The sequence below is a fragment of the Lasioglossum baleicum genome, chromosome 12 (assembly GCF_051020765.1).
Source record: "Lasioglossum baleicum chromosome 12, iyLasBale1, whole genome shotgun sequence".
NCBI classification, from domain to species: Eukaryota; Metazoa; Arthropoda; class Insecta; order Hymenoptera; family Halictidae; genus Lasioglossum; species Lasioglossum baleicum.
Window position 1 is genome coordinate 2,659,902 of NC_134940.1, and position 24,135 is coordinate 2,684,036.

Genomic DNA, 24,135 nt, shown 5'->3' on the forward strand with positions numbered 1-24,135 from the left:
CACAGCGTGTGGATTTGTTGACTACTTTTGGACGCAGCGTTCCGCGAGGACCGCGCGTCGCGTCGCCCAGCCGCACAGCTCGTAGGAGGACCCGTTTGCGAGCACTTCGCTGATCCGGGAGTACTCTCGGCTAGGTACGCCATTGCACCGAGATAGATGGATGGTTATAGCGAGTGCGTCGAAGCGGGATGCGGGGGCTGATCGATAAAAGCGGCAGTCGGGTTCACGAGCCTCATTCAAGGACAAGGCCATGTGATAGCGGCCGCGCAACCGCGACCGCGCACTCAACCACCCCTGCCTATCGGCTGGTCGTTTGCTTCAGGCTTGTCTCTACTCTGCGCAAAGCCCCGGTTATACACGGCTAAAACGGTGCTCTACAATTTTATAGACTTCTCGACGAATCCTGTAACCAACCTCCGTGTATGTATCTCAACTCGTTGCTTCTAACCAATCGATTCGTGTCAGACACTTCTAGCCGAGACAGAGGCATTAATTCTCGATACTTTCACGCTGTCAAAACTAATTAATCGAAAGAGACTTGTAGTCGCAGTGGTCCACCCCACTTCTGATTTACAAGTGCAATCGGTCTCTAGTGGACGTCTATTATGACTGATGGTGTGCACCCGGGACTCGGATTTTTGAAAATCAAGCTATAAATCAACTGATGTCCTCCAACTGGAGGTGCGCAACTTTGATTTTTCAGATTTGGGTAGCTCCTTATAAAAAAATGCGAAATTCAATTGATCGAATAGACAGTAGGAACTCGATAGAGCTGATAAGCCTTGTCGATGAAGGTTGGAACTAACGAAACCGAGTGATTGCACGAAGATCTACGCATAAGCGAATGAAGGCGTTAGAAAGCAGCAGTTGGGGAGCAGCAATCGCAGCAGTCTCGGTCCACTCCTGCCTGGTTCGGTTACGCAGCACGCACCAGCCACGCACACGCGCCTAGGTCAACCGTGGGTGGCTAGCTTCCCCGTGGTCTGCCCCCCCCCTCTCCCAGCAACCCTCTTCTATCCCACTAGCTCGTGTTCGTTTGCACTTGTCGTAGGCGACTCACGCGTCTGGGGCCTGGGGATCGCTCGAGCTACGGTTCCATGGCACATATACGGAGGAACCCCGTGCCGATGGTGCTGCGTGCGATCACCACCAGCGTCTCCCATTAACATACATTTAACCACGCCGTTTTCGTAAACGACATTCGCCTGACCGAGGCCTGGAGAGCTCATACCTAAGCTAGCGCAATTATGCCTCGCGTTTGAAAACGCCGTGTGCGTCGCCGACTGGTATCTCGGGGATCATGTGCACGCGTCCACGAAGGGCACTTACGGGTGTCGACGGAACGTGTCTGCTCCCTCGTCTCCTTCCGTTTGTACACGCGCTCGCTTGTCTGATCGGGAGGACATCTTCTTTTGTAGATCTAGTCTAGGGTAGTTACTGCTGGACACTACCGAGTCGCTCACGATCTCCTAGGAATGGTCTGTTCACTTGAACATATTCTCTTCTTTTGTCTATCATAACATCGAATAACCTTGATATATACATATATACATATATATATTTTTTGAAATTCAACGGTCAACTACACAAGAAAAAAATTAATTTTCACCGTGATAAGAGTGGCGAGAACAGGAAGACATTTCGGAAGAGTGTCCAAGTGCGAGAGAGTTTGAAGATCGGCTGGTTGAAGAGAGAGAGAGAGAGAGAGAGAGTACGATGGTTGGCGGATGATAGGGAGTCCAAGTAGGAGAGACAGGGTTTGGAAGAAAGACAGAGAGGGAGGGAGAGCAGGCGCGGTGGTGTGTGCGCGCACCGCACCGGGAGAGATCGTGTTGCGTGGCTAAGTGTGGGGTCGTATCGCGCTCGCCAGTCGTTTTATATACGTGCGCTGTCGGTGCGCGCGGATAGCGCGCTGGAACGTCGAACGCTATAGGTCGGAACCATGCGCGCTCGCCACAGGCTATAGGCTAGCCGTAGGGGCGCGATAGAGAGAGGAGCGAAATAGAGCGAGAAGGGGGCGAAAGACAGGGAAAGACCGGATAAAGGAACGGGACAGTCGCATGCACAGAGGAAGACAGAGGAAGATAGAGACAGAGAAGGGGCGAGAGGGAAACAGAGATAATACCGTGGAGCGAGATAGCAGGGAGAGCGAGAGAGAGAGAGTAACCCCAGGGTGGAGGAACAGAGAGAAAACGAGAGCGCTTATGCACCGCTGAATCCACCGCGGTCGGCCGCACTCTCACTTTCGCCGGCGTCGATGACGGTTCTCGTCGTCGTCGGCTCATTGCCGTCTGCGCTCCAACCACCGGCATCCTTCTTTCTTTTTCCTTTTTTTTTTCTTTTAACTCGAGTGTGACGCGGGCGCGGCGTACGCAGTGATCCACGCGGTTCCCATACTCTCCGCATGGAAAGTGGTGTCTGCGAGGGGAAGAGTGCAGCTCCAGGATAGAGGGCTCTTTGCGCGCGAGATGATCTTTTGAGAGTGTCCGATCACGTGACCGATCCTAACATCCTAACACGTCTGCAGATCAAACGAGGAACGAGGAACGAGTCACGTTGCTCCCATTTATCTCGTGACGAAACTCGAGCAGGGGTTGACGCTCTTGGAGGCCTTCGCGACGATAAACCCGCGGTCAGCCGCCGCGCCGGGTGTGTGTGGAGGTGGACCGCGTCTTTTCTCTTCGTTCTCCTCATCCTCACCCTCTCCCTCTCCGTCTCCGTCTCGCCCGTGGTTCTGTCACGACACGGAGCGGCGTGCATCAAGGGTGAGAGAGGGAAACCGAGAGTGGCCGAAGAGAGAAGAAGGGGAGAGAGTCACTCCGGCACGAGGGCGGGAGCGAGAAAGCAGAAGGGAGGAGGACGCTGCGTGGGTGGTGGGAGAGAGGGAAAGGTCGGCGGCGGCTCGTGAGGGACTACTCGTATTCCGAGGACTGTTGTTTTCGGCGAACTGCTAAGAAACACTCGTCCACGCGGACCGGGCTTACGTGCATCGTGCTCGCGCACCCTCGTGATAACAGCGCCCGCTGCAGGCCACACAGGATTTTTTATCAGTGTATCCTCGCTACGACTACGGTCTTGTGACTAGCACGTGACACCTCGTGACCAGGATTTTCGAACGTGTGCCGGAGTTACGATTTTTACGGAACAGTGGTTGAAAAAACTGTGATCTCTCGTTGATCTTGTTTGTGCTTCGATCCAGCATCAGCGAAGGACTACAATTCGTCTGTTTGTTTCCCCGAGACGAAGAGCACGTTGGTGGTTCAAGATATATTTTCTTTAGTTAAGAAAGCTGTTGTGCAGTGGTTTGGAATAGAACAGGACACGTGCCGCAGATTCGAAAAGCGACCAAGGTAGAAGTGATCGGACGGTGACTCGGGCGTTCCCCGCTCGCGTTCGACACAGATCTTACGACACTCCGCGGGCCATCGCGGATTATTTTCCGTGGTCGCAGTTTCTTAGCCGAGCCAGTGATTACTAATCGGGCGACGGTGACGGGGTCGGACGCCGCCGCTGCTCTGCGCGCGTAAAGTGAGTGACTAGTTCGGAGTACCACCGCGAGGGCTTCCACTGCAGGTGTCACGCCGCCGTGCCGCGCCGCGCCGCGCCGCGCTGTGAAGACATTGACCGTGACATTCGAGAGACATCCGCGCGGTGATACAGTGAAAACGCACCGGCGAGCCTGCCTGCCCCGCGACTCACGCGCGTTCTCGCCAATTATTTTCCCCTCCACCGATCACGCGATCTAGCTTTCCGATCCGAGGAGTGTCGATCCCTCGACGAAATCCCCGGTTTACGAATCAAGATTCTTCCTCGCCCCCCAGCCCATGTGCCCGCGTGTTACGTGAATGAAGCCGAGCGCCACGATCTTGGAGGAATTTTCACGAGAGTTACCGTGACCCGCGACCGCGGGGGAATCGATTAAACGTGGCTCACACGGCCAGGGACAGAGCCGCCGAACTCCAGGCGGAAGTTAGGAGCGCGATCAGGGTGCTACATGGTTGGTGCCCCAGGCCGCCCCAGGGGCACCGCGGTGACACGGTTGTGATGCCACCGCAGACGCAAATGCGGGCAAACCATCGGAACGGAGGACCAACGCAACCACCACCAGCTACCGTTGTAGTCAGCTCCACGTCCAGCATGAGACCGCCACCCCCGCCGCCGCCTCCCAGGGCCCGGGCGTCCAACGAGGGGAAAGGACACCACGAAGAACCCACCAGCTCCATACCCGATCTTGGTGAGCCTCGTATCTAATATTCATCCATGGATTTTCTTCTAGGTACCCAACTTATATCATCTAGGGCTGCCTTCGCATCGTTCATCTTCATCATAATTTGCTAGGTAGCCGTTAGTTGCACTTGTACATATTTCTATATTTTGTTCAATTTTTATTAAACAGCAATCTTTGAAAAGAATCCGCCACTCGAACTGTTTTTCGTTCATTTAAAAGATACGGAGGAGCTATCGCACAGCCAACTGGGCCATTTGATAATTCGAGGATTTTGGTCTTTCCCTGTGCGCAATCGAAATAACTTTTTATTAATCCATCATGATCAATAATTTGGATGGCTCACTTTCAGAAATCGCTCCGGCGATAACGCGCGTTTATCGGACATCGCTTTGCACATATTTGCAATACATCACTGAAACGATTCGTGAAACGAGGCGACAAGCTTTTCGATTCAGCTCTTCGGAACTGCGATCCTGATCTTTGAACTTTGGTATCGCGTTTCTTTCCTTTAATTCTTTACCAATGACCTTCTGAATTTCCGTAAAGGTGAATTCGAAAAAATCTTTCCAGTTTTGTGAAATTGAATTTTCAAGAAAATTGCATTTCTGGATGAACTTTTTCGAGAAATCTACTAATTATAAATTAATGTCGCAAAACTGTTTCGTACTATCGAATGCACGGGTGCATCAGGTCCGATGGCGGCCATATTAAACATGCGCCGTAAGTGATATTGCCAGAACAATATACACAGAGATTTTATAAAACTCCCGACTACTTCTCATGGGATTTCGTTATCCTATCCAAAAAGAATTTCCCACTCCTTGATCCATGGTCGTTTTGCCGATCGCAAAAAATCATTGGACTTTCTAGCCAGACCAATATCGTATGCATCTATTCTTGGAACCTTTCCTTTCGAATGATCAATTTTTTGTACACTTCGTGACATCAGCACATAGTCGGGAGACTGCTACGAAATTCCCATTTTTATGGACGAGCTGGGGAAACGTTTCAATCAATGAAAACTAAATAAACATATTAACACTTTAGTATGCTGTGTAAAGTGTAAACGTAGCATGTGATTCACGGCACCGATAAATAAATAAATAAATAAACGTATTAACAAGTCAAAATGCAGAAAAATTTGCAGTTTGGCCACCTTTCTGTAGGATGACTTGCAAACGCCGACGTTGCTTAAACACCGATGCCGTTCTCCGGGGGAAAATGTATGTGCAAAAATTCGCAGGCTCATTCTGCATTTTTTCTTATAGCAAACTTGGACAAGTGAGGCTCGTTTCACGGGCCGCAATTCGCATATTCCGATAGACAGGTCGACCCTGATCGGACTTCGCAGAAATACTTAACATTCCGGCCGGTGCACTATGTTTAGTGTTTACGTCTGTACGTTTCATTAACGATAAGCCCCGCTAAGCGCTATCGTCTGCGCTCTTCGTGACAGCCGGACGTTTGTGTAACGGAGGATGAAGGTGGAGGCGGGAAGAGAAAAATAAAAAGTAAAAGAAGGAGAGAAAAATAGCGGTCGCGACGCGAGAACTCTCCAGCCAGCCGCGTTCGTTGTCCGGGTCGCAGGGTTTCGCGCCTAAAAATAAGCTTTTTCAAGTCTTCGACAAAAGTAAAAGCTCTTAGTTGCCTGCACACTGTCTATCCGGTGCACTTTCGCTCCGAATATATCGGCAGAGTATGGTGGTCGACGCGAAAGTAAACAAAGGACGCGCGGATCGCGCGACCTCGTGCGGATGCGCCATCTCTTTCGCTGTAAACGCTGATGGGACGGAAGCATGACCCCTTTGTCATGCTTCGAGACCTTTCCAACTCGCATTCGGTCATTCTTTTATTTTATTGCAAAGTTCATTGCCTTGGACCGGGCGCGTTTCTATTTCAGGAATTTTATTAGGAATTTCGCATGGAAACATTTTCACAAGCTTGGTAATCGCACGAAAACGATCGGAAACATGTTATTTCGATTCGTCTGGTAATTCTAGTACTAATTTCAATTTCTGTGAACAAATTTATTTTTCGCATACGAATTTTATTAAAACAGGTATTTATCGCAAAGCATGTACACATATAGTCCACTATTCCGTCCGAAAGAAATGCCACGCGTTACGAAAAACCGAAAGTGATGCGATAGTTTCCATTCCAGCTCGGCAGATTTAAAATCGAAAGTAAACGGATCGATTAATGGACGCATAGTCGCGAGGAATCGAGGCGAGCGATTTACGGGGCTTCGTCCTCTGAAAGCTAATACCCGTGTACCCTGATAATCGATAATCGATAATCGATCCGTCGTCGATGAGCCGTGGCCTCCTCGTTAGCGAAACAATTTGCATATCGAACAGCTCGATTCCGCGCGAGTTTTATCGATTCGGAATCTGGAAAGACGACGAAAGAACAACAAAATCGATCATTGCATTGCGATCGCATTCTTGCTGCCAGTTGCGGTGCTCTTCGAAAAACGCACAGAGTTCATCATTTTTATTTAGAACTCGCATCAATTGTTTGCGCATGACGTGATCACGCCAGACAACGACAACATTATAAGATTAGTCTCGTGCGAAAGTTATGTCTGGTTTGCGCATGCACATGTAACTCAATTTATAATAGTAGTTACGGTTTTATTTAATTAATTACATAACGTTCATTGTTCTTCATGCTTCTGTGGCATTACACAATTGATTACGTAAAGCAATAACATCATGGGAAATTGATTTACTTGTACATCAGCATCGCAGTCCCACCAACCTGACAATTTCATCGAATTCGTTCATTTTTTGGAGTTTTTTGAGTTTTCGAGAGAGACAAGACCTTGTGTTGACGCGTCCAAAAAGTTGTATTCACGGTACACGCGTTCAAACATTTTACGCGAGCCTCGTATTTACAATTAAATATCGACTGCCATTGTTCATCGGCGCGGCGCCTTTAGATAAACATCATGATTTTGTTTTTTGCGTTGGACCGTGCAAGATATTTGCAGCAGGTTATAAACAATCTCCGGTTCTGCTCTGTTTCGTTTTCCTCATCTTATTATGTATTCTGCTGCACTGCTCGAGAATGCGAGAACGTTACTTCTCGATAATCTACCTCGAATTCTGTTATCAGCGAACCGTGATTGTTTATCGATTGAGTGGTCGATAGGCCAGCGACCTTGACATTAGGTGCAACACCGTTGATTATTTAACACGCAGCTGCGTGTCGAGGTCGTTTTAGCAGACCCGTCAACCTCCACAATGCCGATACAGTTTGTTATTTAAATCTCGGATGGAGCCGGATGATGGAGCCCCTTTCATATTGATATTTCGAAAAACGTCAACTGCTTCTCGAAGACAGATAAACGACGACGCGACTTCGCTCGTGATAACATTGGGCTCAGATTTTATTATCGTTCTTTTGCATTCGGCTAAAAATTATTTCATTGCTCGTACTGTTTCTACGAAAAATATATTGCATTATGAAAATTTTCAAAAAATGCTAGAATATAAAATTCGATAGCATTTAGTAAGATTTCCAATCGTTTTAAAAATAGAATTTCATCAATTGCCACATTGTGAAAGTTTGTCTATGAAAATTGAAAATTGCCTCGATATCCGCAGTCTAATTATTACTTATCGAGCAAACAAGAACTTCTCTCGAAAAAGATGAACTATGTTAGCGACAGAACATGAAAAAATTGTACGAAAATATAAGGTGACGCGTTTACTTCAGTCCCACTCGGTACGTGTACGTATCGTAAGATCGACGGCCATGAACTCGCCGCTGGATCGGGGTTTGAAAATCCCGTCGCGTTCACGCGTTTCAGCAGCGTTGCAGGTATGTACACGACAGGTTGTCGATTGGATCGCTGATAAATTGCGACCGATCACTCGGTTGTGAAACTGTAACGTTTGTTTCTCGGTGACATTGAACGGGGACGCGTCACCTTGGTCGGCGATTACGTAAATGATAACGAGAGCTGGCTTTGTTGATAGCCGCGAGGGTCCGGAGTTCGGGAAGACGTTGGGTTTTTCAGAGGCACGAAACTGGGGAAAAAGCGCTTCCTATCGGAAATGTCGAAACCACTTGGCGGCTACACCTTAGTACATTGATACTACACACAAAGCTTCATAGTATCGGAAAATTCGAAATTACCATTTTCGGCACCTGGTGTTAGAAAATGGAACTGTCGATAGCGTTAAAGCAGACGTAAAATATGGTTAGATCCTTATGGAAAAGCATACAGACCATTTTCTTTACCGCCCGCATAATTCGCCATATGTAGTTCGCCTGATCAGGAGGAAAATCATGCTCGGGAATGACAGAGCGGGTACCTACGTTGATACTGTGTCCTGAGAAAAAAAAGAATCAATCCTCCTGGCTCTAAATATAAATTGGAAGAGATGACGCGAGGCTTGGCCTTGACCATGAGAAATTCCGGAAAGCGCCACGCCGCCGCCCGAAAACCCTCCGATACGTTTCACGAGATGGCGCCCACGTTATTAACAGTACATATCACACAGTTCTGTTGAAAATGCAACTTTTACTGTAGAGTGTAGAGAATCAACATGTTTTTCATATTTTCTGTATCGTCGTTAATTTGATTTTTTAGACCAATCGAAGTGTTCTGTTTTGGAAACGTTCGTTTCAATATTTACTACATTCCGTTGTGATGTTCGCTTGATTCCATTCCACGATAAAATCCTGACGAGCTGCGTATGCGTCACGGGGGCCATATTTGTAAAAACAACACGGCTCGAATGAATTTTTATTAAGTGCATCCATGGAGGTTTTGCTATTCCCTGTCAAATGGCAGTATCCATGCGCAAGACGTTTATGTACTCTCTTATTTCCATGCACTATTCAAGTGTTTAGTAAAAATGAAAACATTTCAAATTTAAAGACTTAGAACTTTACCAAGTTCTTGAAGCCTTTGATTCTGTAGAATGTAGAATAACAATTATTTTCCAAGTGTTCGTTGAATAAGGTAGTGGGCACCGTACTGTTGCTCAGACAATGTACTCCGCATGCTAATTAATTTTCCTTTCATTTAAGAAGCTCGCCTCGAGTTCTAGAAGAAGCAGCGTGGGTCTCGTTTCGACGGGCCATTAATTTCAGTGGGAGCGTAGCTCGTCTCGGGTCTCGGATAAGCAGCTAAGAATTCGAGTAGATCAGGAAAATGGAGGTCGCAGCGGCTGCTCGAGTGGGCCAAATCGGTATTTTAAAATAGGCCCCAGTCTTATCGAGACCTCTGCTGTTATCGGCTTATGCTCACTGGAGGCCAAGGTCTGCTGACGTAGGTATCCGAGCTCGGAAGTGCGTCCGTACTCTCTCTACTCTCTACCATTCGCCCCTTCATTCGGATAGTCTTCATCACTGCGCGCGATACAGATTCGCCAAAAATACAAACAATTTTCTGCTGTCTTTTATTTACAAAAGCTCACCTTCCCTTCATTCTAATTTTACCACAAAGAACCTTTCACTCGGCAGACGTAAATCTTCCTCTAACCCTTGGTTTTTATAACCTATTTTTACAATATAAATTTATGAAACTGGCGGTTTGCATAAAAATTCACAAAAATCTGGATTAACCGCTCTCTTTTTTCGATATCCTGTCGCGCAATTTCTAAAGGCGGTGTTCATTCTGTTGTTCCCCTGTCACGTTCATTTTTGCCTCTTTCACGGGAAAATTGTGTAACATAAGCAGCTTACGAATGTTTATTCGTAGATTGAATATTTTCATTGATGGAAGAAAGGCCGTTCGGTGTTTCAGTGTTTGACGAACGGAGTATACGAGCGAGAGATTAAATGTATATGTATAACTTTTGATCTCCGTTCTGGAAATATTGATTTTTTGGTTGAAAACAATATTAATCGAACTCTTCGGCTGATTAAGTCGGTGTTGCAATAAACACTTGAAAAAACATTCGTACCAACGAAGATAACGAGTATTAAAATATTAATACATATTTTTCTCAAGTTCGTGGCTTTGTTTTTACACACACACACGCAGAGAGAGAGAGAAAGAAATTTTTTTAATCCGATAAAATTTTTTCCGATTTAAGACTTTCTGGGCAGTTTGATAAAGTATGAATGAATTTGTAGAATTTTCAAATGCAATGGCTACGGTGCAACGTAAGCGTTAGTTCGGACATTTCAGAGGGTGCGCGCCGCTGCATCGTGTGCCATGGACGCAGACACCCTTCAGTCCTCGTCTCAAGATGCGTGCGTGTGCGTGCATTTCCGACTGCATGCACGCAGCACGTGCGCGTCAAGTGCGTGCAGCACTGTCGCCTCTACGCGGTGAATGTGAATAGTATGCACCGCACAGTGCAATGCTTTCCAAAGTTTACGTTTCAAAATCTACCCTCGATCTACAACCATTAAGAAACCCTAGTCGCGTTGCTCCCCGTTACCTAGAACTCAATTTTACGAAACGCCACCCTATTATTGAAACATTTCTTTTGAAACTGGAAACAGTACCCTACGATCTTTTTCGATTACAATATTTATTGCGATCGATAAAGAGAAAGTGTTGGAAGGAAGAACGATTTAAATATCTGCATTGCTTCTTGTTTTTTTAAAAATATGCAATAATAATTTTATAAAAACCATCCTTTCATTAATTCTATTGAAATTATCGGAAGAGCATTGGACTCCAGTTCTTTCGAATTAGAATATCTGCTGTTGTTGGTAGAGAAAAAATGCCAGAACTGAAAATATATGTAACAATTTAAAAATCCACATTGCTCCTTCTCTTTCGTAAAATACAATTTTATGGAATTTTCCAGCGATGACTCCAATCATTTCCCGATTAAAATACCCATTGTTATCGGCAAAGAAAAAAACGTGAGAATGTGAGGACGTGTTTTTACGACGAGTAAATTTCGAAAATATTTTGTTTCATGAATTTTTGGTTCCATACATTGAAAGGCTGGGCGATCCGACAGCGGCTGCACCAGCCGATAAGAAGAGCAAATATTTTTAGGGACCCTGTGTTTATCTTGGGCCTCGGAATCGGAGAAACCTGTTCGCCCTTGGCAGCTCTGATCCCTTCTTCATCGTTTTCGTTTTGTTTCCCTTGCTAGGCAATTTTCGTATCGGTTGTCCATTAATTTTTTACTTTTTGCTCTTATCATCTGTGTCTGGGCTTGCTTCGCACTCCTCGCTCACAGTTATCTTTCATCCTTTGTTGTAAACCGTGAATTATCAATGTTTGTCGTAGAATGTGAAAGAAAATTCGATTTTCGTGGACAAATTTTTACCGGGCCATGACATTTTTGTGGACGAGTAAACGAGCTTGGGGGAACTGATTTCGTTAAGCCAGCCGATGGTAAAAGGGTAATTAATTAGTGCAACGTGTAACGTGGGTCGATAGGGTCATGGCGATGCGTGCCGACCGTTCAGATACTTCACCCTTGCCCTTTTCCTCCCTTTTACCCCGACTGATTATCTTTTTCGCTGGTCAAATGGCTGCCCCACACACGGCAATCTACAGGGTGTTTCAGACTGATCGCGAGAAAAGAAATGTAAACAAATGTGAAGATTAACTACTTGAAAAGAAAATTTCAACCAATAAGGTTTCGGTCGTTTCAAATCATCCGTGCATAATAATTAAAGATGCCTATTATTACCTAATTCACCGGAGTAAATAGTGTTTTAGGATGGATCGTGAATGTTTTCAGAAGAATTTTGAAAAGCCCGCCGAGACAGCCAGTACGCATACACTTTCGGCGAAAAGCAGCTTCACGTGCTACGTGCGAGCAGTTGGACCTCCCTTTCATCGAGCGCCATGATTGTCTGCCCTTTTCCTCTGTCTCCCTCGTTTCGTGTCTCGTTCCCCCAATCCCAATGTCTCTTCTTCTCCTTCGCCGACGCGTGTCTGTCTGGCCTCTCCCTCCCTCCGGGGGAAACCGTGGATATGCATCCGTCGACATTAAAGATTTTTCATCCCTTTGGACGCCAACCGCCCCTGCCCCTGCCCCCGCCTCGGGCTCTTTAAATCTTAATTTGATCTTAATTACGGTTTGCCGGCTGACATTCTCGGACTTTGATATCCGTGAAAGAAGCTTTCCGTGCGTTCAGAAATATTGAAAGCGGTTTCAACGGGAGTCGCTGCTTTTGTGAGACATCAAAGGACAAAAATGTACTGTTAACTATATTCTCACAACATCATTTTATATTCGGAACTGTTTTGTCTGGAAAATTAAACATTTCTTCCGAGCTTGAATAATTCCATTTTACATGATTTTTATCTTTTCACAGGCAATAATCATAAATGATTGAAAGTATTTGAATCCGTCATTTGGCTAGCGACATTTATTTCGTCACAGCGTTGTTCGTTTTTCCAACTTGCTCGATCGTTAAAATTAGACTAAAAGCGACACTTACTATCTCTTAGTTAGTCTCTACTGATAACAGTTTCGATATGTGTCTAATTTTCCTCCGTTATCGTTTATTATCGCGAGTTGAATACACGCGCTCGTACATAGTACATGTACAATACATGTTTGATGACGGAGAGAGAACAGAGAGAGATAATTGCAAATGACTTCACGTCTTAATTGATCTGCACACAATCAGAAGTGATTCATTATTCCTTATTTATGCGCCATCTCGGCGTCAGAAAAACCGCAAGCAGATAAATGTCAGATAAGTTAAAAATGATAATGCGGTCGTAACATTGAACATCTGGATATTCCGGAGGCATTTAAACGAAAAAGCTCCGTGATCTTCCGATTTCCTAGATAAACATGAGCCTGATATTATTATTGTATACCAGAGGGGAGTTGTTGCTCGCTCGCTTCGTGAGCTCGCGAGAGGGTTAGTGGTACGCATTTTATTTGGTGTGTGACTCTCCAAGAGAAGAAATAAATTGCAATCGAAATTAACTAACTGGCGAATATTTATAATGTCGATAATGCAAACAGATGTCGATAATGTAAATTTCTATTGAAATATTGATTAAAAGCTGCGACGTTCTATTGAAATATTGATTGAAAGCTACGACGTTCGTTTTTTGTTGTATTGAAATATGATTCTAAAAGCACTTTTAGTTTTTCCCGAATTTTCCATTTTTCCGTGATACTTTTCCAATTTTTTTAAATCTAAAAACCTGATTCGGACTACGACGAACATCAAAAAAAAAAAATTAGCCAAATCGGTCTAGCCGTTCTCCCGTGATGTCGTGACCAACGAACAGCATTTGATTTTTATTATTATAGATTACAAATAATGTAAATTCGCAGGCAATTCGATTATGCAAAATATAAATTGTACAGTAAAATTATTTTCGGCGAATCAGCGACGACGGTGCTTTCGCCATCGCCATGTTCGCAAATGACGTGACGCGAATTTGCTTAGGGGCCCGGTCGCCACCGGATATTTTGAGTGCGACGTAAATTCATCGGTTTAGCGAGTATAATTATTGTTTCTTGAAACGGCCAGCCAATTTCGGCCGTCCGTCGGGCCGTCTGAATGCGTCAATCGTGCCGGCATTGTTCGTTCAATGAAAGCGACTGAACGGTACCGAGAGCAATGCTCCTCAAGTGCATCGGCGAAGTGCACTGCCTTGACCCTGCTGTTGCAGCAACAGCAGCAGCAGCAGCGGCAGCAGTACGTAGCTGCAACAGCGCCGCTTTTGATTCCATGGCCCAATTTAAACGAGCGGAACTCGACTATGCGTGGCCGTGTACGCCACCGGATGGAATCTATCCTCCGGAAAATATTCAGGAACGCTTCATTTTAGGTATATAATAATAATTGTTAATAATGGACAATTTTATGGGCAATGAAAAGGTTCAAACATTTTTTTCAGTCCACAACCTGCTTGAGATTCGACCAGATTCGATTAATCTATTAGCATTGACCGTACCGGGCACAAAATGCGACTGCTATAGTAGGGTGTCCCAAAATTCCTTCAACAGCCGGAAATGGTAGGTTCCCGAGATCATTTCCGGTTGTTGAAGAAATTTTGGGACATCCTGTATACCGTTTCATAAAAATGACAACACTGAATTTATTGAAATTTCTTGCAGTTTTTATGAGAATACGTGCTTGAATGAAGAAACTCATATTATAATAATTGCTAATGGAATTATATCCTTGCAACTTGAACGATTATAAAGTAAAAAATGTGACACCGGTGATTTGACCGGTCGTGGTACGGTTAGTGTTAAAAGTAGTTGATGTACTCGTATTTCGGGTTCGTCAGTCGTCAGGTTAGAATAATTCGATGCATCAAACGTAAAGAACAAAATCGATTTTTGACCGGTTAGACTAGAGCAGCCTGTGAAGCGAAGGTAGCTGCGACGCGTGTGCTTTTCGCGATGCGAGCCCCTGAAAAGGGGAATTCGCGAACGGTCGGCAGCATCAATTGGCACTAAAACTCGAGTGTCTAATTTACGACGGTGCTCCTTCCACGGAGTAGTATACATAGACCGGAGGCATAGACGTCGTCGGGTTATAGCTGACGAAAAGCTCGCCGGGTCGGCGCACCGCGATTCCGCTCGGGCTTTACCCGCTCTACCCGTTGCACCCGCTCTCTGCCCGCTTTACCCGCTCGCTCGGATAGAAGTGCGCGCAGCACGCTCTTGCTCGCTCGCGTACGCCACGTCGACGTGGAAAGGGTGTCCATTCGAAGGGTTCAGTGTCTCGCAATGACCCCTGTTCGCTCGGTAGTGCAAGTCAAGGGGGAATGACCTAGTCCCCTTGCAGCAGTGCCGGTGCTGCTATATCTATATACGTATACAATACTCAATACAGTATAGTATAGTATACACGCGATATACGCCATACGCTCTCTCTTTCTCTCTCCTACCGCACCGCAACCCGCTTCACCTTCGCGTCACGTCGACATTGCGGTTCGCCCTCTCCAGAGGGAGGCACGACTCCTCTTTTCCCGGAACTTACTCGGCATCCCCCGACTTCCTCCCACCGTCGACTCACCTTGGATTGATGGCCGGTGAATTTCTGCTTCGCGAGACCGGTCGACATACACGATTATGGCATCACGCATCCAACTCTACGATTCTTCGTCGAACTTCCACTTCAACTTTCCGATTTTCATTTTCATGTAGACCGTGCATTGGTTAGAACAAATATTAGATCGATATCCTTTGTTAAGTTAGCTCTAGATACTTATATCTCCACATTCTATCGTCGAATGATTTCGGGCTTGAGCTTCACCTTCGATTTCGACGTTGTAAGGGTTGTTTTGCGACCATCGTCAATTGGGTGGCGCGTTGTAAACCCTGCATTGTTTCTACCTAATATTCGCGTTTGATGACAGTGAACGGCGGGGACGCGCATAAAAATATAATTTGCACGGAGTGCTCGCCCGGGAAGGAGAAAAGCGCTCTATGTATAACGGTACAATGTAGTCTTTAAAGGGGTTGAAACTCGCGCCAACCAATGGTTGGCCGCCACCTACGTGCGTCGCGCCGCGTCGCGCCGGCCAGGGTAGCTGGCGAGTAAACAACGTGCGCGGCGGGTTGCACCCCCGACACGCGAGTAACGCTCGCTCGCCTGGAAATTAGCACTCGCGGCAGGTGCAATCGGTCGCTATCGTATCGCATCGTGCACCTGAATAATTTACCGAAATTACCCGTGGCGAGTCAAACGGCCCTGGCAGTGGAGCGAGAGAAAGAGAAAGAGAGAGAGAGAGACAGAGAGAGAGAGAGAGAGAGAGAGTGAGAGTGAGAGAGAGAGAGAGAGAGAGAGAGAGCAAGAGGAGGGGAGGTACGGCGCGGCGGGGAATCGATCATTGACCTCCCCCGAAGTTTAAGGTCCCGACGAGGATGCCAGAAGTGCTCATCGGCCCTGGTTCGCTCGCGAGAGGGGATGAAAGTGGCTCTCTCGGCGGGCAAATCGGTATAAAACGGGGATGGATTTTATGATAACCCTCTTTCCCGCTTCCGTCTCACCCTCTTTCGCCTCCTCCCACCCTTCACCGTATCTACCTTTCGCTCAGACCTTCCTTCAGAGACCGATCCGCTACCGTCGAGACATCCTCTAACCCCTTCAACCGCGAACAAAGTCTTCAACCTCCCCTCCAGGGGTAGCTAAAGACGAACAGCGACGCCGCTTGTAGTGGGGCAGACAGAAAGAGAAAGAGTGGTGAGAGAGGAGAGGAGTGGGCAAGAGGGGTTGTCGACGATGCCATTGCACTGCACTGGGTGAGGGTCATTACTCCGAACAAGGCGAGCCGGTGACCTCGGCGCCAACGCCCGGAATCGATTCAAACTCCCCTCCTCCTCCTCCTCCTCCTCCCTCGTATACCTTACCCTCCACGTCTGACACGGGGTGCAATGCACCGTACGATTCTCCTTTTATTACCCTTGAGCGTGTCACGTACGCGCATCATTTTTCCTGGTTTTTGTTTCTTGCTTTTCTCGAAACCCGCCGCTGCGCTGGATGTTCGAACTTATCCCGGTCACCGCCGTTCGATCTTTTCACCGACGAAGGCGAGTGGGATGTTCTTAGTGGTCTTTTACCCCTTAGCAGTCGAGTGGTGACTCGGAGTCATCGCTAAGAATTTCTATATTATTATTCAAAATATAGTTTAAAATGAAAAATTAAAAATGAAAAAATCATATACAATGGAGTGACTCTAGGTCGGGAGAATTGTTCAATTTTCGACTGGAAAGTGTTAAGGGATGTCATTACAAAATTTTCTGTCTAAAAGAAATGTCAGAAATGAATTCGGTGTGTCTGAAATATGTATTTCCATATTTTCAATAAGTCCTCTCTCCCCGGGTTAATAAAGTGTCACTTTTATGGTCCTCGTATACTTTTGGGGGGTGTATTGTGTTTCGGGTCACGGGGGTGAGAACTGAAACGTCAGCTGTTTTTGCGCGGTAGCTTTAGACAAGCAAGGTGAAGGTAATATGTATAAGGAAATGGACTGGACGAGGAAGAAAAATTGGACGAAATCCGTTCAAGGGCGGAGCACAGGCGCTAATGGGAGGGTGAGACCGCGTGGTACCGGGTGGTGCAAATGCGATCCAGGTCGTTCCGTGTAATCAACAATGAGGGACGATCTGTTGCGATTAAGGGGAGATTGCGTGACTGGCTGGGTGGTAAAATTGGTCACAAATTTTATATTTCTCGGGGCGACACCCACTCGTTTAAAAATATTGTGTATCAGTTTTCCCAATAATTACTACAATATCATTAGCCGTAAACGTGATGTACTTCTGCATTGAGTTTTTAGATGAATGCCCTTACAATTAACACTTTACCTACCGGAAGCCTATTAATAGGATTTTTTCAATAATTGTGTACTGTACCAAAAGAAAGCATAGAAATTTTCTTTCACATTGCAATCTTAAATGAAACTATTAGATGACGTTGTTGAGGGTGACTTGTTAGTTTACAATGAAAATTGCTATTGCTATTGATGATTCCATTAAAAAGTGTTTAGCCATGTACCATAGATTTTTCAAAATTATACAATAATCACCGGTCGGTAATGTGTTAATATAAGTCTACATTTATTTCTAAAAAATAATTATATATAGCCATTTTTCTGTACATATACGGCCTTTAAATTAAAAATAATATTAAAGACATATTAGACGCCTTATTAGGTAAATTATGAAGGCACTCAATCTTGGAATTAATTATTCAGGAATATTGTTATCTCGATCGACAGACCGACAGGGGGAAATCACTTTCTAAATTTTTTGCCGACTGTGAGTTTTCTGGGTCCTCTACGAATCTCTGTGCTTGCACCACAGATGGCTCTTTCGTGATGGGCCCAAAGTGGGTCCTGTGGCCTCTCCCGAGGTCCTTCTACCGCTAGGTGTCGACAGAAGTCTCGAAAAGACATCCCCGTACAACCATCAATTTTTGTGAAATTATTGGACCTAATATTTTGTTCACTGGAGTAGAGGATAATATAAAAGTGCTCTTACTCGTATATGTTTCTTAGAAAATGTATGCAATCAAATATTTACAATTCTTCCTTTGAATTCGAATTTTTTACCCATGGAAGATTAAAAGAGTCAACATAGATTTTAATCGTAAATTGTTAATCTCCTTAAAGTTTCTTCAAATTTCGAATTCTCCTACTCAAAGTGGGGGAACAGCCACGTGTTGATGAGTTGCTACATCCGTTACGTAAAATCATCGCTCGTACGAAAGGGTTTCAGGTTACGAGACGCGTGTCACGTTTTGCGTTTCCTCTTACAAAGCTGGCCAGATGTATCCACGAATTCATCGAGCATGCTGCCGCTCGGTTCTCTGATCAAATACTTGGCGTTCGATAAATTCGGCCGTGGACATTTTTTCTTTCACGAAATTCCAAATTCTTCTTGCCGTTACATTGTTGTTAGTAATCAAATCAAACAAAGTCAAAATCAGACAGCTCTTGTATTGTGCAATTTCTAGTCTGAAGTTTCCGCACGAATGAAAATGTTAGCGGCCCATTGCATCCTCGAGCACGTCGTCGCGTCGCGTTGTTCGCATTAGGGAAAATTGGATGCAGATTTCGAAGAATGATGGCGGCGTTTTAAAATGAAACCCGTGGGAACTTGGCCGGAAGGATTGTTTGCGTTAAGGGTTGCTCGCAGATGCATCGACGGGCAACACGTGTGTCTGGCTTTTCCATTTCCACGATCCACACGAAAATCTATACAAACGGAACATCACCTGTGTCCGGTTTTGCGCTTAGGGGAACCAATGGGGGTTGAGCAATGGGATCGTGCGTTAATCCTTTTAAGGCTGTGGGTTTCCATATTTTTGAATGTTGTTCAAAGACGTATCGCAAAACTGACGAGTGTTATACATAATTCCAGGGGTTGTCGAGAAAATAAATCGGGATACGCGGAAGTATCCGATCGCACCCCCGCAGCAGGGGTGTCTCGTTGTTATTTAAGGCCTCCCCACGACATAATAAGGGGTTTTCGGTATTACATAATGCTGGAACACGGGGCGCGTGTCTGGATGCACGCCGAGACGATGCAGCTGCCGGTTGCAGTTGCGATCACGTCACGCGTACTTCGCATTATACCGCGGGGCCGGAAAAGAAGCGAAAAGGGAGCACGCTCGTAAAAGGAAAACGAGCCCACAGGAGAACGCCAGGAGAGGAGGACGTTACGCGGAAGATCGAATTCTGATTCAGATACGCCTCTTTCTCGTCCCTTTTACCGGCGCGGCGCGGCGAGAGATGCACCTGCCACGTCGCTTGCACGGCCGTTCAAGTCTCCGTCGGGATTTGACGGTTTCGCGCGAGCCGCGGCGATCCTTCCTTTTTACCCACTTCCTTTGAAATCTAGGATCATTAAATCGTGCATTGCTCGCATTCATTGTTCGTCTATGTATACATTTATATTACTATGCGACTGCGGATCTTTATGTAAAATATGAAAATGTTCCCCTCCATCCATCCCTTAAATTTTTCTAATCTTTGCAGTTTTATACTCACTTACACCCAACAAATTTTATCATAAATGCGTCAAGATCCGCAGTCTAATTATTATATTTATCTAACAAAGTTGAAAAAATCCACACTCCTCCAGGAACAATTAAACAAAAGGAGGTTTCGAAAAAGGACCCCACCACAAAGATCGATCGGCAATCCGCATCTGGCCACTCATCTTGCGCAAAGCTGAACAGTCTCACAATGTATGGTACACCCACGATTATCAGTTCTATGTATTGGCCTGTCGCTTTTCCGAATTTCGTAAACCCCGGCTGCGTTCGTCAAAGGGTGAGCCGAACGTAAAGCATTTTCTGTTGGGTACCTGATTCAGAAACCAGAGACGATCGTTGCACCGATCAGATGCAAATATTTCTGTGACCATCGAGATTTGCCGCGTGTCCTGCCCTATCCTGTCGGCGCAGCTGTCGATCGCGTCGAGTATTCCGTCATTCTCTGTCGATTTTACGTAAACACCAGCTGTAAAGGGTTCAAAAGGCATGCTCGACCACTTTTGCGACGCTTTTCGGAAGGGTTGACCTGTTGCCATCGACAGCTGCATCGGGATTTCGGAATTCGTTGGCCGGAAGTTTACATCATCGATTCGCAAATATCGTTGACGTTTTCTATCCCTATCCCACCAAGGAGAAATTTTCATTTTTCACAGGAAAAGTTCTCGACTAAAAATCAAATTGAATGTTTTATGACCAATTCTTCTGTAAGTGAACGAATCAAACAACATTTGTCGTTATAAACTGTGAAATAAATGAATTGAAATGTTTTCCATTGTTTCCCAGATTTTTACGAATTTATGATATGTACAGGGTGTCACAAAATTATTCTACACCCCCGATTTAGTAGAAAATGACATAAGGAACCGCCCGCAAAATTGACCTCGAACAAATTTTCTTTAAGATTAAAAATCTTAAATCTTAAAAGAAAACACTTTGGTATAAAAATTTAAAAAATCTTAATCCTTAATAGTACCTATGATCTTAAGGGTAGGGTTTTTCTTTTTTTTACCTTGTTTTTCACGTTCAAGGTAAATTTTGCGAGGGGTTTCTTACGTCATTTTCGACTAAATCGGGGGTGTAGAATCGCGCTCTATGATGTCCACGACATATAATTTTGTGACACCCTGTACAATGTATATGCGAAATACAAAAGTGTGAGGACACCGGAAAAAGTTCCAAAGTATTGGAAATTGTGAAATATCGCATCACTTATTATGAGTGCCACGTCACCCAGAAATGGGTGACCGAATTATTTATCCAGATTTATCAATTTCGCCAATATGTTAATTTCTGTCCGTCATAATTAATTTCGAAAATGTATGTTTTGCAGAGTCATAGTCATATTAGAATACCGTAAATCAATAGATACAGTGATAGCTGGGCTAATCAGCGTTTATCGAGCGTCTCTCGGCGATCGAGGGACAATTACCGGGGATCTATACATAGGTAGGATCGCTCATGGTCGATCAAAGTGATGCAAGGCTTGTTCCAGATTCGGGTTAGACGAGCTCGAGCTCGAGAGAGAGACTGGGGTCCCAGTGGTCGAGCTGGAAGAGGGGTTAATCGGCCGATCTGTCTGTCGGGAGGAGCATTGGCCCGAGACGGGCCAGGACGGTGCATCGGCCTGCATATCGGTCGCCGGCTAGTGTGTTAGTGAGGTTATGTGTCGTCTATGTTCTCTGCAATACTGGTGCACGATGCAATCTGCGCCTCTTAGCCCCCTCGTCCCTCTCTGGTCTCTCGTCACCGGTCCTCCTCCTCCTCCTCCTCCGTTTCGCGTTCCTCCGCGACGTTCGTCGCGCTTCTGCAAGGGCTGCGAGCCTTGGGAGGGGAGGAATCCCGATGGATAAGGCGGTTAGAGGGGTCAGGGGGATTCTCAAGGTCCGTGGCGTGCATTGATCCTGTTCGGTCACGGACCCTCTTCCCTCTTTCTCTTTCTCTTTCTCTCTCCGTTAGGCCTCGCTCTCTTCCTCGTCGATTTCTTCGTCGTTCCTCCGCCACCCTCTCTTTCTCCAGCTCTCTCTCCTCTTGCTCTCTTTTGCTTTCTTTTTCTGCAGCTCTCCCAACTCGCTCCTTTTTCGCCTCTTTCGTCCTTTCTTCGGTTCCGCGCGTTCCTACATCCTCCAACCCCCTTATCTCTCTCGCTCTCCCTCTTCTCTCCTTTCCTTCTACTTTTTCTATGAATCCTCTTTCTCCACGCTGATCGCGCCTCCTTCCTATTACTGTCTTTTTGCCTAGCCTCTACCTTCGCGGGATTTTTGCTAATCTTCGTCCTACCGCTTCGATGGACCTCTACGATCCGAAGGGATGCGTTTCGAAGCTTCTTTTCTTCTCTCCCATGGTTCCTCCCGTTGATCTGTTATTATCTCTTCTGCTCTCCTCTTCTTGCAGGGGATGCGTACTAATTTTCGATAAGTCCGGGAGAGTTTCCTTTTTACTCGGCCGAGATTGCAGCCGTTTATTTTTGGCCGCGGCGAGATGAACGCTCTCTCTCTCTCTCTCTCTCTCTCTCTCTCTCTCTCTCTCTCTCTCTCTCGTTCGCTGCCTTCGCCTCGACGCGCCTCTATCGCGTTCGATTTTACTTTTTAGCCAGACGATCACATGCTAAGCCGGCGGAAAAGTTTCAGACCTTCCAGAGCTCTTCCAGAGAGAGCCGCGGGAATTCTACTACGACGAATTAGCAGAACTGTCCGCGAGAAAGCTCTCGAACGAAAAGGCTGCAAACTTCGCCGACAGACCGATAGCTCAAACGCGAGACATCTTGTGGCACTCTTTTTCTTTGAGGCAGCTGAGCACCTTCACAGACGAGCTTTGTCGAAGCTGTAAAATCTAGATCTGGGCTGCTGTTTTCTTCGTACATTGAAACGTTTGAGGAGGACTATCGTTAGCAGATTTTTCCGAAAAGTGGATCGATGAAAAATGCTTAAAAACCGAATCTTTCGAAATCGTGAAAAATTAATTTCATACGAAGCTTGTGTAAGAAGGTTGAAATTTTGATTGGAAGACTATCGGGGCGCTAAGAGGATCCGAAATAATCAGAGTGGGGGCACAGTGATTCATTACCATCGGCGCTCGCAACTATTCAGCTACCGTCTGCACGTTATCTCGGTCATACGTTGGCTGGTCGCAAAAAGAATCGCAAGAGACAAGTGCGCGATTACGAGCGAGAAAGAGTCCTGTCGCGATAACGACGGGTAAACGAACTCTCCTTATCCTATTGCCTCACTCCGCGGCACGGCGCGGCGCTCGAACGAAGCGTTTCGACGCGTGTTGCGCTCTTGTGAACACACCGATGCAGCTTTTCGTTTCACTTTCTCCTTGGCCTGCTGCCGATTTCCTTATTTTCTGATTTTTATCAGCCGGCTACCAGTTCCCCAGTCAGTCGCTCTTCATTCTCCGTATCTTTCTCGTCTTCGACGTCTTGTTCCCGCTGTTCATTTATTTTTTTCGCGGCATTATCTTGATTCATTCGACTAGGCACGAACTTATTCGCTCGTTATCGGCGGGCACTCAGTGTCAGCAATGTCAGCGGACGGCCGTTTGAAATATTCCACGTAATTAATGACACGTTAGGCGACATTCGCGCAATTAACGACGCAACAGGTTCACCTGGAGGACAGGGTGAAACCCGTTTCCCCGAGTAAATTATTATACATATACATATATAGGGACGCAAATATCGGTGTAAAGTGTAAATCGATCCGGTGAGACTCGACGCTGCGCTGGAAATCCTATTCCAACTTTCTCTAAGCTTTCTTTCTTGTTTCGGGCGGAGCGAATGTCGCGCGTTCATTCTCGTTTCGGCTGAGATCGTTACGATATCGATCGTTCGTACACACGTTTTAATTGGGACCACTTTCTTCGGCGTTCTTACCGAGCACAATCATCCTAGTAACACTTCTGGCTCACATCTCAAACCTAAAATCAATTATCTCAACCCTCATCCGTCCCTTATTTCACGAATCGAATGATAAAAAATCTGACGACAAAAAATCGATAAAATAACGAGGTAAACAGTTATCTTTTACGTGACGAAGTTTCGGATAAATTTACCTGCGAATAACAGAACGGTACAACTTATTTCGGGGAAACTGTGTCAAATTCTTTTGGAAACCAAATGTAATTGTAACCAAATAAAATTGAAACGCGTCCGAAGATTAAAAGACCCCGTCACACGGCACACTGCCTTCAAGTGTCAAGCAAAAGTTCATTTCGAGGCAGGACATGTGGAGCCGAGGAGACATAAAGTCGGTAACAAAGGTATCTGAAGATGTCAATTTCCATTCTGCGATTCAGTTCGACTTTATTGAATCGTGGAAGTCGTAAGGTCGGCAAAGTCATCGTAGGGGATGGGAACTTGGGGGTGAATAAAGAAGGGTTTGAAAGAGAAGAAATGAATGCTAACGACGGCACAGGGTAGACGCAATGCATGGGATACGCTACATATTACTTTCTGATCTGAAAATAAAATTTCATACTAACGT

General features: G+C 45.8%; 1 protein-coding gene across 1 annotated transcript in view; it reads left to right on the top strand.

Annotated features, from left to right (window-relative positions):
• Nucleotides 1–2,230: 2,230 nt before the first annotated feature.
• The window catches only part of E75 (ecdysone-induced protein 75), a 162,595-nt gene continuing 140,690 nt past the window's right edge, over nucleotides 2,231–24,135 (top strand). Inside the window, exon 1 of the mRNA XM_076435855.1 lies at nucleotides 2,231–4,234. Within this exon, the coding sequence (XP_076291970.1) occupies nucleotides 4,045–4,234 (190 nt within the window). The 5' untranslated portion in view covers nucleotides 2,231–4,044. The remainder of the gene's footprint in view (nucleotides 4,235–24,135) is intronic.